Raw genomic sequence first — 16,965 nt, 5'->3', positions numbered from 1 at the left:
CTGTGCTCTTCGTTATCTTTGGTTTCATCAAAAACAGTGAAGTGGCTTCACAAAGCGAGAGCCGTGTATTCTTGTAAATAACTGCCCTGGGGACCTCAGCCATCAGCCTGGGGTTGTCTGGAGAATAACCCTGGTTCCTGCTCCCACCGTGTTCACCAGTCTTGTGCAAGCATTATATGAATGGTGGCAAATCACTGTTACTAAAGCTGGCTCAGGTGGATGGGCAAGAGCAAAGCACATGCCAAAATGCCATAGCACCATTAGAAAAGCCCTGGAGCCTCTGATAGGCACCAGCCAGCGCGCGGTGTGCCAAAATGCCGCAAAAAGCCCTTTTGACTTGAAAAGAATTCCTCGGTGCTTGTCCTTTCTAGTTTGTTTTTTTATTTAATATTTTCATTGCGAAGAAGTTCTGCATCTCAGGTGGGAGCCTCTTAGGCTTGCCCTAAGTTGGAAGTTCTGTTTGGGGTAGGGAAAAGCGGGAGCCTGGTCCCCGGCAGGGAAGCTCGGGAAGGCTGAGCTGTGGCAGCCAGGCTTTTCCTCTGCCAGGCTGCCTGTTTGCTCTTCCTCTTCTGGGAAACTGCACAGAGGATGACTCTGTGTGCTGCTCCTGAGGAGGAGGAAGGTGCGTTCAGAGGTGATGTTGGAGCCTGGAGCCTTCAGAGCAAGCAGGGAGAAAGGAAGAAGCATGAGTTTTTCCGAGAGCCCTACTGTTCTGCCCTACCCATAACAGTGTGTGTAGAGGGGCAGGGGGGAATCCTCCAGCAATTTAAGGGCTTTAAAAGGTCAACTTGTTTTTCTGAGTATGATCTTAAAGAGATGATGCTTTCTTTAAGAAAGGATTGATGTGTATAGCTGCAGGATTATCCTGAAGTACCTCCACAGGAACAAAATCTTTGGATTAGAGTTCAGTTTTGTTACGGCATTTTTGTGCATTGCCATAGCAATGCATGGATTATGTATGTGTGCAAAACTGGATGTGTATGTCTGTGAGTTTGTATGGCAATGAAGATCATGTAGGAAGCCCCCATTTAAGGATGCAGCTGGTTTCCATATGATGAAACATGAAGCACTTTTTACAGGTTAGACTTAGAAAATGTAGCAGATACACCTGTTACCTGCAAGGTTGTTTTTTAACTGAGTTAGAGTAGAGATTTATTAAGATTTATTAATTTCTGGGCCTTATGTGTTTCTGTGTTTTGCTGTGCAGGTTTCTTAGCAAGATCAGACAGAGCTCAGCCTTCCACCATGCCTGTGCCTCCCCCTCCAGCTCCCCCTCCACCCCCGACACTGGCCTTGGTAAGTTTTACAGGAGGTAAATGCACCATATACACTGTCCTCTGTCACTGCTTGTCGTGTGGAACACGATGTCCAGAGGCATTGAGGTGTGGATGAGGGTATGCATGGTATTTGGGAAAAACTCTCTGACATTTTGTTTACGGTTGATGATTGATCCTGCAAGAGGGACCATCACTTCCACTCCCTTGCAGTGCGCGTACAGATTTCACTAGTCACATTGACTCTCCATCCTCCTCTTCATCCCACACTGGTGGTTTGATCTGGTGTAGGGATCCTGGGTGGAGAGGCACAGCTCCTCAACAGCTTGTCTAAGTCAGGGCAATTGAAGTCTTGCCCTCCACTTGGCTTTCTCCAGCCACACACTCCCACCTTCTCCCTCATTCTACTCTAGTACATACATGACCTGAGCTGGAAAAAAATCAGTCCTGTTGTTTCAGTTTGGTACAAGTAGTTCTTAGCCAGCACAGCTCCCTCAGCCAGCCTGTGGTGTCAGAGCACAGGATGCCCTGCTGGCACAGCATGGTGGGGGAGACTACATCAAACCTGACTTTAAGTCAGGCTAAACTGGAATAGAGCTTGTGCTGTGTTTGCCCCCCAGCAGTCCGTCACCTCACTAACAAGAAAGAAAAGGCTTCTTGAAATGCTGTTGTAAAGTACTCAGTATTTTCATAGCAAAACTCTAGGTGATTACAACCTACCTGGTACACAGGTAGGGTGGGCTGTGCTGCTGAAGAATCTTTCCCTCATTGTCCACCCCAGGTGAGAAAAAAGACTCTGTGCTTGGTCCCTCCATGCCAACTCTCACCGCCTTTCAGGAAATTTCCATAACACTGATCTGATAAGTTAGAAAGTTTTTCAGAAATCACCATTTCTTAGAAGACATAATTATATGTGTGTATGTGTGTGTGTGCACACGCATATATGTGTATGCAGTCTTTTTTTGGTTTGGATTTTTTTGGGTTTTTCCTTGAAAAACTGTCACCAAAACATAATCTGAAAAGAGAACCATTGAGACAAACTCACGCATCTAAAGGTTTTACTGGGTCCTATTTTAAGAGGTCTATATTATTTAAGTGGTGATTGCCATTTTGAAGTTTTTCTATCGAAACTAAAACGGTAGATAAAGCTCCATCTTTCTTCTGATTTATCCAGAATTTGCATATTAGGCGTTTTCACTAGAACTTTCAAGAATGTCCACCTTTTTGTGTAATCAAGTTACGCATCTAGTCTGGTTTTGTTTGTTCTCAAAAATGGCAATTTGCCACAGATGTGCCTTGGCTTTAAAAAATCAGAGACTCTAAATCTTGAGTTAAAAAAATGTGAATTCACATAGGTGTTCTGTTTCCAGTGAACAGCATGGGTTAGAATAGCAGCAGTGTTTGGGGCCTCAAGTCATTAACAAGACCGTCTCTACCTGTAACATCATTCACAAAACCAGACACGGCATGCTACACACTCCAGTGTTGTTAAAACAGAAACTGAAGTCTCAAGTAACTACCATATTGGAGCAAAACTTTGTATATGTTGCCTCCTCCTATTTGATTTTATTTTGCAGGCAAATACTGAAAAGCCATCACTAAGCAGGTCAGAACAAGCAGGGCGAAATGCTCTACTATCTGATATTACCAAAGGAAAAAAGCTGAAGAAGACGGTTACTAATGACAGAAGCGCTCCAATTCTAGACAGTAAGTATGACTGTGCATGTTGGAGTTTCTGTATGTGTGAATGGTTCTACGTATCTAAATGTAAAAAATGATTTTATGTATCATAAGATGAACTGTCATGAGAGAAGCAGGTAAAATCAAAAGCCAGAAGTTGGCATGCATAAAAATAAATTGTTCATCATGGATTAAGTCAGCTGAGAAATCAAGTACTGCTTATGAAATGTGAGTGTTAATTTGTTTGCTTACTCTCATAAAGCAGTTCATTTTCTCATTTGCTTAAATCAGAAAACTGTGCAAACCCTACTAGGAGCTCTGCTGAGGAGCTGCAGCAGACAAGGCAAACAAAACCCCCATCAGGACTGAGGAGAGCACAGAGCATAAAGTGGAATTTCAGACTCTACTTTTGCATAAACAGTATAAAAATAAAGACACCCCTGGCATGACACCATTGGCTTATTAATGGCCCCAGTACGGCCTAAAGCAAAACCAGAGCCAGGACCCACAGCCCCACCTGTGTGTCACTGCTGCATGCCGCGTTGCCACTCCTGGAGTGACTCGGGTGCTACCTTCTTGGCTAAGCCCTGTCGCTCAGCCTACCTGGAGATGCTGTGGCACGAGGCAGCGGCTCCACTTACCTGAATGGAGACAAGGTCTCTGTCCAGCTGTGCTGCTGCTGTGTCACACTGTGCATCTTGGCAGGTGCAAGAGAGGGCTGGAAAAGCCTGTGTAGCAAAAGTATTGGGAAGACAGAACAGAAACAGCAGAGGAGCAAGGATGGAGGGCCTGCGGTGTCAGAGGAACAGCGATTATTGCCTCAGGAGAGAAGACACTTCTCCAGACTGATTAGCAAATGTGACACAACACAGTCCAGGTCTGGCCATGCAATTAAAGGCTGGACTGTGATAGGAACGCGATGAGGAAAGAAGGAAATGCCCAAAGGAGTGTGACCAAATAAGAGTAATTAAAAAAACAGATACAGTTCTACAAGTCAGCCAGGTACTTAGTTTTTAAACACTCGAGTATTATCTCCGAAAGCGAAGTTACATGTTCTAGGTATTGTAATGAGCTGGACAAAAGCATTGAGGAGATTAAAGGAGGGGTAAACAGTAAGATAAAAATGATGCAGCCTATTATCTTGCTTGCACGAATTAACAAATCATGATGAAAGACTAAACCATAGTAGCAGCATTTCTCCAGAGGTTCACGCCCTGTGTGAGTCAGAGCTGAACTGAGCTAACATGCTTAAGAAAAGAGAAGGATGATATGAAACATTCACCCATGAATACATTCTTCCTCCTTTTTTCTGGGTGAGATTATTAGAAGTTTTTTTCATCCACAGGTTGTAATTACTTTAAAGTCAGTGAAATTTTTATCCACCCAAAGTTGTGGAAATCGAGATGCCAAGAAATTAAGCAATTGATCCTCAGCCTCCAAGAAATTAAGCAATTGGTCCTCAGCCATGTAGCCCGTCATCTGAGAACTGATGTCCACAGGTATCCCAACCTGTGGGCCCGCTCATTTTTCAGTGATGCTCTGAACAGGGCTTTTCCTTTTATTTGTAGTTGTCGAAACACTTTAATTTTACTTTTAGCATCATCTTGGTGTTCTCACAGCAGAAACATTGACATTAGAGAGAAATGGGAGAGGAAAGGGGGGAGCAGCTGATAACATAATTCCTGCCTGTTGGAAAAATCGGCAGCTAATGATCCTGTCACTGCATTTCTGGACCTACAGGGAAGCCATCAGAAATGGAATCTCTTTCCCCACTAGGCTTTAAGTAAGTAGATATGTTGCAACGTCATCAATAGTGACAGAATTCAATCCCAAAAGTGACCACCAGAGACACCTCCATGAGGAAGGACACCTGTCTTCCTTCTTCCTTCCTCGTTTTCCATGAGATTACCCTGTCTCTCAGTTTGCTTACGGAAAAGTGGAAGGGAAGGATAAGAGAGCAAAGGTATGAAGAAACGGGAAGCAGCTACAACGATGCTAACAAAGACAATGTGATATCCTCAGAGGTCCCATCCATGCTAAGTTCCAAATTCTCCATAGTGACTGTTGCTCTGCTTTCCAGTCCGGAGCAGGCTAAAGGAAAGCGGTGGCTTAATAAAACACAGTGGCTGTATTTATTGCACCACCTCTTCCATGGTGCAATAGTGGCGGTAATGGTAGCTGTGATGATCCAGCCTGAAAAAGGACTTGTGTGTTTTGAAAGCTTGTCCATGCTTCCCCAGCTGCAAGCATTGCTCTAGTGAGATGACTTTGCAGGAGCAGTCTTGCTTCTTCGCCTAACATGGGGGATTTTTTTCCCAACAGAACCCAAAGGACCTGGTGGAGGTAGTGGTGGTAGCTTTGGAGGAGGTGGCAGCGGCAGCGGTTTTGGTGGCGGCAGTGGTGGAAGCTTCGGTGGTGGTGGGCCACCTGGCCTTGGAGGCCTTTTTCAAGCAGGAATGCCAAAGCTCAGATCTGCTGCGAGTCGAGATGCCGGTAAGAAAGACTTGGCAGTTCCAGTAAGAAAAAGTAAATGACATTGCTTAAAACGTTCATAGCACTGCAATAAATTACCTACTGGGTTTGAAAAAGTCTTGAGATTTCTTAGGCTCTTAGGAAATGTAATTTTCAGTTTGAATCTCATTTTATGAGGGAAAAGTGAGACTGTTCTTCCTACCCATCCTCCTAGTTATTGATGAAAACTAAAGATCTCAGCAGTGTTGAATTGCTACCTGCAAAGTACAGGCAGGCAGGCAGACTAGGTCCTGCCTTAGCTGTGAGTGTGCAGGACCAGAGGAGAACATAAAAGGATTCCAGGTTAATTTTCCCTTGTGCACCAGGGAAGAGGATCTACTTTCCAAATGGAAAGCACACCTGCGTCAGCTCCACAGCAGCGTGATTTACCACTTAGGGAGTGTGTGAGGCATCCCAGCTGACTGGTGTACACACTGCAGTTGGAGGCTTGTCTGGGGAAGGCACTATTCTGGCTGGCAAAACAGCTACCCAAAGCCTCGTCGTGTCCCTTGAAATGAAGACTGGGGGCCAATGAGTTTTGTAAGGTTAAGGATGTATGGTGTCACGCTTGTGAAGTAGGACTGGGCAGTGGGGGTTGTAAGGTGTTATGAACCTTAGATATTTTGTAGAGCAACCTAATTTTTCAGCTCATCTGTGCAAAACAGTCCTCAGAGCTGTATTTTATACTGTGTCACAGTCTACTTTGGGAACTTGTGTTAATACAAAAGTTCCTGGCATCGCAGAACAGCACTTCCTCAACTGGCTGCCTTCTTCCTCACCTGCACCAGCCCATCCCTAGGTAACAGCTACTAGAAAGGGCTGGAAAGAGCCTTTTGCCAGACTGTTGGATACCATTTGAAAGCCAAGACTTCTTTGCTTTCAGGTTGATGGTATCACATGCTTGCTCCTCACTGTTCCCCCCCTGCGTTACCGCTTGCTGCGCGGTGGCTGCACCAGTTGCGTTCCCTTTCGGCCACTCTGGCCTCGCTCAAGTTGTCCCTGACGAGCGCTGCGGGGAGGTAGCCTGCCTCTCTGGAGTGGCTCCCCGGTGCTGTCAAAGTCGCCGCTGGCTGTTCCTGGGTGCCAAGTCCCCAAGGCTGGCGTGGCCCTGCGGGGCCGACCCCCTTGGCGTTGGCGGCACCCCGGGACGCAGCCCGTTGGGATGGCGCCGGGCGAAGCCCCTGCCCGCTGGATGCTGATGCCCGCTCCTGTGCCCGCAGATGCCGGGGGAGGCCGCCCGCCCGCCCTGCCGCCCGGAGGCCGCTCCGCAGCCGCCAAGCCCTTCTCCCCGCCGAGCGGCCCGCCGCGCTTCCCGGGGCCGCCCGCGGGGCCGCGGACCGCCGCGCCCGAGCCGCAGAGGAGCCGCATGCCGCCGCCGAGGCCCGACGTCGGCTCCAAGCCCGAGGCCGTGCCGCCGCCGGTGCCCAGCACCCCCCGGCCCATCGCCTCCAGCCTGCACAACAGGGGGTCGCCGCCGGTGCCGGCCGTGAGCCGGCAGCCCAGCCTGGGGCCCTCGCCCCCGCCGTTCCCGGGCAGCCGGAGCGCGGGGCCGGCCGGGTCCCTCCGGCAGCCCGGCCCCGGCGCCGCGCCGCCCTTCGCCGGCCGGCCGCCGCTGCCGCCCACCCCGGGCCGGCCGGCGGAGGACAAGCCGCCGCCCCCGCCGCCCCCCGCCGGGCACAGGCCGCCCGCCGCCCGGGAGGCGGCTCTGCCCCCGCCGCCGCCGCAGAACAGCAAGCCGCCCGTGCCCGCCGTCCCCCGGCCCGGCCTCGGCGCCCCGGCGCCCCCGCCGCCCCCCAGCAGGCCGGGGCCGCCCCCCGTCCCGCCCGTCCCCGGCGGCAGCGACGAGATGCCGCGGCTGCCCCAGCGGAACCTCTCGCTGGGGTCCTCCTCGGCGCCCGGCGGCGGGGGGGGCCGCTCCGGGCCCCTGCCCCCCCCGCCCAGCGAGAGGCCCCCGCCGCCCGTCAGAGACCCCCCCAGCCGGTCAGGTAGGGAAGCCGGGGCGGCGCTGGAAGGTGTGGGGAGGGGGTGGGCGAGGGTCCTGGGCTGGGCGGACGGGGCGGCGGTTCCCGACGGGAAGGGGGAGCTCTCGGAGTGCGGCCGTGCCCCGTGGGGAGTGCCGCCCCGCGGCCGTCCTGCCCCAGCAGCCCCCAGCTGCAGCCGGGAGGGGGGGTCTGCGGGCGCCCCGGTGGCCGGAGGCGCAGCGCGGCCCCACTCCTGCCCGCGGGTCGCGGCCACGTTCCCCACGAGCGGCGCGGCCGCAGAGGTCGCAGGCTCTGGTGGAAGGAGCAGGTTTATGGGGTTCTGGCAGGTGACAGCACTCGCCTTCCCGAGTCACCGGCAGCCCGCTCCTGAGCGGGGGTTTGCAGGATCCGACCTTCCGCGTGTTGGGAGGCACGAACGCTTACAGCCAAGCGCAAATTATTTTAATAAAAAACCTAGCCAGCAGCTGTTAAACATAATGGCAGTCCTTGCAGTGTGACTAACTGTTGTTACTTGCCATATGCAGATTTCAAATAAGGCTAAAAATAGAATTGTCTGCTTTGAGTTATTTCAAAATATGGATTGTCCCCTGTAACAGCTACTGTTCGTAACTTTTAAGAGCTGCGCATCATAACTTCGCTGTCTTACTACCTGATGGTTTTCCCTTTGGAGATGAGAGAATTTAGGCACAAGAAGCCAGGCTCTGTAACGTCGGGAAGAGAGAAGCATTGCACAGAAGGCAATGCTGGGAAGCTCCACAGAGTTGCCTTTCACTTCATCCTTTGGAATAAAAATATGGAAACATCTCAGACAATGATGTCCTGGACAATAAAGATGGATGGATGTCGTGGGAGCTCCCACAGGCAACAGCCATCCACGTTGCTTTCCAGCTCCTGGATCTCCTATAGCACAGCACCTGCAGCAGCCATGAGGCTACAGAAAATACCTGGCCCCGAAACCATGCTTTGTGGAGCTGGTCGCCAGCCCAAAGGATAGTACAATGCCAGTGCAGCCTGTAGTAAATAAATCAGAGAAATCTTGTCACAATTGACTGGAAGCATGGATCTAAGTTGCAGAGAGCATGTGCAATTATTCAGACACTTCCAAGAACTTTTTCCATGATGGTCTCTGCTTCCACCAGTGCATCCCTGGTTGGCTCTTTTCAGAGGCAGATGGTTTTAGGAACTCTGCACCACCTTTCTGCTGGCTTAATAAGTAGAAGGAAGTTGTAGCAATAAATTACAAACATAAGTACTCGTATTCTGCAGCGGTTCAATATAGATGATGGTGGTTAGGTAGGTTTAGAGAGTGAGAGCAAGCAAAACTGTTCTGAAAGTTGCTAAATGCTTCTCATTCTTAGAAACCATTCCCTGAAGGCAAACTTCAGTGATTTGTAAGAAAAAGAGGGGGAGAAGACCACAAAAAGTACAGCATGTTTCTTGAAGCATGTTTCGGTGCACGTTGCTGGAGACACAATATCTGCTGCTCCTTTGTTCAAAATGCATGTCTGTAGCTAGATTTCATCAGGATGAGGAAGCATGTAATAAAAACGATCATAACTGTCAGTTGCCCAAGTGTGCCGAACTGAGCTGGTGAGACCTTTGAACATGCATAGCCCTCCACACCCTTTGCTTCTCATCATGTCCTAACCATGGGTACCTCTCTTCCTAGCAGCAGCAGCTTTCTTGCCTTTATTTACTGACTTCTCACAGAGAAGCACCCTTCCCCTGCCCTCGGGACAGCCCTGGTCCTGTGTTACATGGGCAGTGCCCTCATATTTGACCTGTTGGGTCACTGCAGCAGTTACTCAGATAGACAGTGGGAATGCCAGTCTACATGTGAGGTCTGTTTCCAGTTTAGCTGGAGGTGGGTATGCTCCAACTACTGAAAAACCTGGCATAGAGCACACATGTTTATAAATGAGTGAGCTGATGCCGTGCTGCTTAACGCTACCACTCTTGGGTTGAATTCTCCCGTGCAGCGCTGCAGACCTCAGCTGTGACACCCAGAGAGAAGCACTCCCATGGGGAAAGAGCCTCTGAGGGTAGCAGAGCTCTTCTGCTACATGTCCTCTTGCCTTGCAACGGTACATGGAAAGGAAATAGGCTATGGTTTGGACCGCCACAGTACCCTGAATTCCAGCTGTAACTTCTGCTTATTGTGGCCAGCATAATTCAGAGTGGTTTAAAAGTGGCTTCAAGGACCAGCACCTCTACAGAGGCTTCTGTATCTGAGGGAAATGGAAATGTGGGCATTGAGGTGTATTTATACTTAGATATACCACACTCCCCTGTTCTCTACTCTTCAAATCACCAACTGAGCCCTGGAGAGCAGGGAGGTGGGTGCTGAGGGCAATTCCCCCTCAGGGTGGAGGGTCCAAAGCTGACGCACCCTCTCTGGTTTGTTAGTGGGAGGCTGTGGGATGCAGGCAGCAGCTTATCAGTGCAAATGTCATTTGTGTGTTTGCCTCTTGTCTTGCTCCAGGCCCCCTCCCACCACCTCCTCCCATAAGCAGGAATGGAAGCACTTCGAGGGCTTTGCCTGCTGCTCCCCAGCTGCCCTCCCGGGCAGGGCTGGACAGCCAGAGGGGTGGACCACGACCGCCGCTTCCCCCTGACCGGCCAGGCTCAGCAGCACCACCGCCACCACCACCGCCTTCATCAGCTCTCAGAAACGGCTTCCAGGATCCAGGTGATGGTAAGCCGTCCTCCCAGTTGTTTGTCTTTCATAGAGACCATATAGCAGCTTTTAGCCTCGATGCATCAAAAAAGGTTTGGGATAGAGGCTTTGGTTCTAGTGCGGACCTTTGATTTCTGACCAGCAGAGGTGTCATTTGGGTCTTGGTTAACCCTGCCAAGTAAGAACAGAGTAAATATGCCATACATAGAACAGCACTGCAAAGCTGTGAATACAGTCTCCAAAATAACCCTTTGAAAAACAGCCTGAAAAGAGGAAAAGTATTCACTGTGCTCTTCTTTGCTACAATACAGAAATAGGCCTAAGGAGATTGTTTGACTCTTAATACGAATTCAAAGCATAGCTATCCTAAGACTTTTTGGAGGTCAGAACAAGTTAGATGGTGACTCAAAAGCTGAAAAACAGGTGAGGGAAGAGATTATCAGAACACTGCTGAAAATGTCAAGTATCTCCTTTTCTGCTAGTGTTTATGGGAGAGGTGAGGTCCAAGACCACTGTGTCTTAAAGATTTATTGTGCTTTTTGTTTTAATTGTTTTCTATTTACAAAGGGCAGATGAATCTTTCGGTTAATTATGGGAGGCCAAAATTGGTATTTCTGACGTTTATAAGGTTAGAAAAAGCAAGCAGAAAGTAAAACAGTAACTCATACTTTTGAAGCACTTTCACACATCAGATAAGGCAGGTGGGTCTCAGGCACGTTTTTTCCTACACAAGTCATTTGCAGGGTTCAGAACCTGCAGCTCCTTTACACACGGGTTTCTAATTGCAGCCATTGCGAGTAAATGTAGAAAAACTGGATCCCAGTAAATAACCATGTGTACAACAGCCAGGCAAAACTTACTCAGCTGTTCATTACATTATGCAATAAAATATAACAATATTGCAAGAAAGTTATGGTTGCAAAGTCTTGAAGCAACCAAGTGAAGAAATGACAAAGTTTAAGATAGCCCACACTTTCTTCCTTGGGCCTTTGTTCAAGTTCATGTGCAGAACAGAGCTCCATAAACATTTCCTGTTACTTCAGTAAGAAACTTACCAGCTTGCTTTATTCTTTAGACTCAGTAAGTACATCGATAGGGCACTGTAGTCTCAAGAGATACAATTTCAACTGATGTATTTTTCCATTTTTTTATACTAGCTACATACAAGTTTCTCTGTCGTCATAACTTTTTTCATAATGGTCCCAAATTTTCTTTTTTCTGTATAAAAACTAAGAGAGAAAACCCACCACTTATAGGTCAGCGTGCTTTTAATGATGCATTTGAGCTCCATATATCAACAAAGTATGAATATTAAGAAAATTCTATACCCAGGAACAAAATACTGTTCTGAAATAGGAGACGCTAGGCATTTCTGGTAATGATTATATATGTATATGTGTGTTTGTGTTAAAAAAGCAGTTCTGTTATACACGGAAGGAAACATATCACTTATTTCAGTGGAATTACAGCTATTTTCCCGATCTGTGATTGTGCATTAAATTGGCTAAAGTGATCACTTAGTAAGAATTTTCATTCTCAAACTAACTTAAAGCATCTTCTTCCCTAACTTCTCAATAGGATGTAGGTTTAATACTCAGCTATGTAAGCATTTTGCAGTATAAAACTTGTATTAAACACGATTTAATGTCAATTTACTTTCCTGAAGCTATGTCACAAAACTAACGAGTAAATTGCATGGGATTTCTTTCAGATGAGTGGGAAAGCAGATTTTCTTTTCATCCTATATCTGATTTGCCACCTCCAGAGCCATATGTACCCATGAACAGAAGTTATCCCAGTAAACTAGCAAGAAATGAAAGTAGAGGTAAGTTTGTTCCACTTCTGCTGTTGGAATTTCAGCGTATCATCCTAAAAACAGTGTGGATAGGGAAGAGACTGGATGCTGAAGTTTTGAAGCAGCTCAGACTAACAGCCTGATCACCTTTCCCCACCAGACAGAAAAAGCTAAATGCAGGTTTGTGGGCACAAGCCTTCTTAAACTTGTATTTGAGGGGAGAATTGTTTGGTTTTGAAGTTAGAACATGTATTGTAAGAGCCCACCTCTGCCATTATAGTCATCCCGTCTGCTACAGGCAGCCAGAACCACAGAATCCCCCAGGACTTCCTCCTCAGTTCCATCTAAATTAACGCACAACTCATTTATTCTTGTGCCAACATCATCCTTGACTTTAGTTATCCTCCCTCCTTGCTGTATTAAACCCCTAGTATTTTTTAAGACAACAGTCATATCCTCCCCTCAGCTTTTGTTCTGCTGGGCTGATTAAATCAGGATGTACTACACTCTGCTTCCAAGCTGTGTTCTCTGATCATCAGGGTTGCTTCTGTATACATTTCAGTTTGATTTTGTCTTTTCCAATCAGTGTTACGTGCTGTTCCAGTTTAGGTCTCAACTGTGTCTTCTACAGCAACATAAATGTTTCCTGTCGTCATTAGTGGTATTTTGCCTGATACGCCCAAGAATCATTTTACTTCTTTCACAACCAGTGATATTGGTGGCTCACAGTTATCCTGTCATCATCTGTACACTCAGATGTTTCTCTCTCTTTCCCGTTTCCAAATGATGAGGTTTTGGTTTGGAGCAGAAATTCCTGTTAGTCTCTGACCCTTCATTTGCCCTGTTAGCTTTCATCCTGTTTGTATTACTCCACAAAGAAAGGCAGAGTAGTAATATGTGCATTTTTTATGTTTCCTTTCTTGAGTTTGCAGTGAAAGTCTTCATATAGGGAAAAACATGAAGAGCTTTGAAATGCTACTGTATTCAGAGCTTGCCACTTTCATTGAAATTTGCATGTGTTGCAAGTAATGCTGAGGTGTGTGTTCACACAAAATAGTAAGGCTAACGAGAGCTATCGATCTGTTTTGAGAAGGAGACAAAGGACTGAAATACATATGCCTTCCAGACATTTGGGGATAGCATTAGCTAAAAACTTTATTTTACACCATTTGACGTTTTGATGTTGTTTAATAAACTAACTGGAAACTCTACAAGGATTTTTTAGTAAAATGGCTAGGCAAGAAAATGAGTGGATCTTCACCAATTACTGAGTTAATGGCTTGAATGTAAACTCCCACTTTAAAAGACACCAGGAGGAATAACACAAAAAATTTTGTTCTTTTTTAGGTGGCTCTGGCCGAAAAGAAAGAGGTGCCCCCCCGCTTCCGCCTATACCGAGGTGAAATGGGTTCTGGCCCATCCTTGGACGACGTCTGTTTTCAAGTTTCCTTCAACTCAGCTTTCCTGTCCACATCATTGGAAAGTTGTCTGTTTTGCTTTATTTCCACTTTTGGCTTGTCAGCTGGAACAAACTTCAGTCTCTATTACAGAAGTAATAGATTCAGCTTACGAACTATAGTTGCTCAAAGCTATAAATTTTATTTGCTTATGCTGCAGGCTGTCATGAAAGGCATGTTGTGGACCATACACAACATACGTGCATCACGCTTACCGTGTCCAGCCCTGTCCCGCTGAGAGGTCCACGAGAGGTCTAGCTTTGAATTTAATGAGAGCTGGAACAAAACTGTTTCATTCACTTTGGGTGCAGTGGCTGTATTATTTGAATGATAAAGTACAATCTATTTTTTGTTTAAAAAACAGGGAAAACTGTGTAGCCAGGAGTCCCCTGGGTCCTTCTTTGCATGCCTAACTTGGCCCATCTGCTTCTGCAGGACATAGGCCTACTACATGGTGACCAAGAGTTCATCTTAAACCTTTTCACTTCAGCAAATCTTATTTTAAACAATAGTTATCACATCTTGTCCCCGAGGATAAAGTGTGTCTGGCCTTGTTTTTATCTGCGGAGAATCTTCCAAAGAAAAGCGCAAGTGAAGAATTCAGCAGCATAAAAATATCTTTTATTTTTATCCCTCTCTCCTTGTTTCTTTAATAGTGTTATGCTTTTAGTCACCTAATTCTTTCCTACTCTGATGTGGACCAACCCTGTCATCCATGTCCTGGATTATCCCTCTACCTGGGACTATATGCAAAGAGTCCTCAGAAAGCCGTCTGGGTGCAAATGCAGCCATTATTGTAGTTGCAGGCTCCTTCTGTAAAGTATCGCTAACACCAGTGCTCCACAGACTGCTTTCCAGTTGTTTCTTTGGTTGAACCCGTTAAATGATGGGGTTTGACTTAAAAAGCTTTCTGGGGCTTCGGTCACAAGTCTCAGAGAGATTGACTTGCGTTACGGTAGAGCAGCTGAGGTCAAAAATGTGGGTAAGTGAAAGCCCTTTGGTGTAGTGAATGAGGTCTGGGGTTTGTGTGTTCAAATGGGAGCAATACCATAAATTTGGAGCATCAGCTCCAAAATTTGCTCTCCGCACTGGTTCAAGAGAAATGGGAAGATTTGGCCTTCCGAGTTTACCACAAAGCCTGTCCTTTCAAACCTTGCTGAGAGGAGACGCCACAGAGAGCTGCAAGGCTTACGCTGATAGAAGAGAGAGTGAAGTCTTCTAACATTGTGACAATTGGTTAATACGTTTAATAGCTCTTTAATTTTGTATATGAGAAAAGAGTTCATTGTATGAGTGCATTTTAAAAATAGGTCTAAATGCATATAAAATGCCTTTGGAAATCAGAGGAAGATTGTAATTATGGATTGGAAATATTGCTGAATGACAGTTCTTTGTTAATTGGACTTTTGAAAGCTAGCTCTGAAAAATTTCTGCTCCGTCTCCCCAACGGTTTCTGTTTCTTCGCCAGACTCCTTGGGATCCCTGTCAACCTGTATGAGCAGTCGTGCTTCGCAGGGTGTTGCTCAAAACCCTTCCCCCTGCCACCTACCCCCCCCCCCCCACCCCCCCCAAAAAAAACCAAAACAAAACAAAAAACAAACCAAAACAAAAAAAAAACACAAACCCCAAAAAACTAGTCATGTAGGTTAAGAAAATGTTTCTCTAGCATGGAAGACATGATCCTAAGTATGCTCTGCAGCTAGAATGAGGTCAGTCTTGAAAATGTAGGGAATTTAGGTGAAGGGAGTCTGGACCGCACTGAAGTGTGTGTGCATAGGGCTTTCTGCTGTCAGTGGGTGGGGGGGGGCAGACCCCCTTTCTGCCTGGCAGCCTGGACAGTCACAGGGTTGAGACAGAGTTGGATTTGGCCAGATCCAATTTAATTTGGCCTTTTTGACGTTTGTTTACAAAGTCTTGTTAGCTGTGATAGGATTTGATTATGTACCTGGTTTTTACATTTTTATATCTAATGACCTATTTTAAGTTACTATTTATGGTCTTGAACCTGCAATTAAATGCGCAGGCGCAGGGATGTATCTACATCTAATTGCAGGATCATGGCTGTAAGAGTTTCTTAAGATAGTAGTGGGACCTCCATGTGACAGGTGCACCTTGGGATCAAACCTAGCGCAATACTGAATTTTTATATGTATTTTGTGGATGTCACTTAAAGTGCCTATCTCTTTGGGATATTATTATGTGAATAGAAGTCCAAATAAAATTTTTAGGATAATAACTTAAAGGATAAATTATTGTATTCATGTTTTTAAACTGAAGCACTTAAAAACTTTCTAAAGAAATTTTGAATTTCAGAATACAATATTTTCCAGTACCTTGACCTGCCAAATCCTTATTAATATCCAAATAGCTATGCAGCCAAAAAAACCCCCCAAAACCCAAAATCTCCAGAAACTACACCTTTTTGTAACTTACCTGCTTCTAGTATGACTCTCTTGCTTTGAGTAAGTCAATAAAAATGCTGCACATTGTTCTGCCAGCTCCCTGCATCATTGAAAATATCCTATATTTGATCTTTTGAGCAAGGTTTTCTGACCGGAAATTCCGGACCACTACCAAAGACTTAGCAAACCAGCTTCAGTCTCACTTTAAAATGTGCTGTGTGAAGGCCCTTCGTCAACAAGCTAGGAAACCTGAGCTATTTGGATTTTAGCACTTTTTTGTACTACAGAAACCTCTTCAGAATGGATGTTTGGCATATATGTAAAATAGCTTAACAATGCAGAAAGAGGGTTTTTTTCACCTAACAACTTTACTATTTATATCTTTTGCCATAAAAGTCCCTAGGTATATTCCAGAACAATGCAGCATTTTATCATTCAATACATTGCTTCATGTATCAGTAGCTATTTACAATATGATCAGTATTAAAGTATTTATTTCACTATGAACTGTTAAAAACGAAGAATACAAAGCAGATCTAATCAATGGTGCCTTATGACTTCTTTAGTCAACCTTTCTGTGTCTCACTAAAATAATTAATAGGCATTGCTCTTCCAAACCCTAGTGTAAATAGTGTCGACAGTAGCTTTACACAGTGTTTGAGGCAAGTCCTGCTGTTGTAATGTGCTCAGTCTGCTAACGTCAGAGTGAGCTCAGCGTATGACGAGACTGTTGAATCAGTCTTTAGGCGAGGTGTAAGTGAGCACTGGTTAGCCTCACAATCAATTGTTGGTATTGCTCTGGAAAATTTAACCCTTTCCCAAAACCAGTGTCTCACACTGCTGTCCATACAGCCCAGCTGACTTTGGTGTGGTTGCATAGCTTATTAGAGGACTAAATTATGATTCACTGCTTGCATGTAAGATTTACTGGGTTTGTTTCAATGGCATTGTATTATAAACCTACACACCTCAAACTATCTTTTTATGTCATCACTAAGACTGGTGTTGCGTGACAATGGCCACAGCTGTTCATTTCTGTTTAATTCAAGTCAGTAAATGGGAATAACTTGTACCACATGAAAATAATTTCTGCTCAATATTTTTGGAAGCACATGTTATGTCTGTTATGACTTTCTACACCAGCCATTGGGAGAAGGGATCACGGTGATTAGTGTTCATAATTGTTA

The 16,965-nt window shown here is 46.0% G+C and overlaps 1 protein-coding gene across 4 annotated transcripts in view; it reads left to right on the top strand.

Moving 5' to 3' along the window:
- Positions 1 to 16,752, top strand: part of WIPF1 (WAS/WASL interacting protein family member 1) — a 55,630-nt gene extending 38,878 nt beyond the window's left edge. For all 4 annotated transcript variants that reach the window (XM_037397316.1, XM_037397315.1, XM_037397314.1 and 1 more), the window contains 7 exons: positions 1,208 to 1,296; positions 2,852 to 2,981; positions 5,277 to 5,447; positions 6,686 to 7,450; positions 9,930 to 10,142; positions 11,836 to 11,949; positions 13,267 to 16,752. In XM_037397316.1, the coding sequence (XP_037253213.1) occupies positions 1,246 to 1,296; positions 2,852 to 2,981; positions 5,277 to 5,447; positions 6,686 to 7,450; positions 9,930 to 10,142; positions 11,836 to 11,949; positions 13,267 to 13,322 (1,500 nt within the window). In that variant the 5' untranslated portion in view covers positions 1,208 to 1,245 and the 3' untranslated portion in view covers positions 13,323 to 16,752. The remainder of the gene's footprint in view (positions 1 to 1,207; positions 1,297 to 2,851; positions 2,982 to 5,276; positions 5,448 to 6,685; positions 7,451 to 9,929; positions 10,143 to 11,835; positions 11,950 to 13,266) is intronic.
- Positions 16,753 to 16,965: the final 213 nt, after the last annotated feature.

Source organism: Falco rusticolus, chromosome 8 (genome assembly GCF_015220075.1).
Source record: "Falco rusticolus isolate bFalRus1 chromosome 8, bFalRus1.pri, whole genome shotgun sequence".
NCBI classification, from domain to species: Eukaryota; Metazoa; Chordata; class Aves; order Falconiformes; family Falconidae; genus Falco; species Falco rusticolus.
Note: the sequence above shows the minus strand (reverse complement) of the source record. Positions and strands in the feature narration are given on the sequence as shown.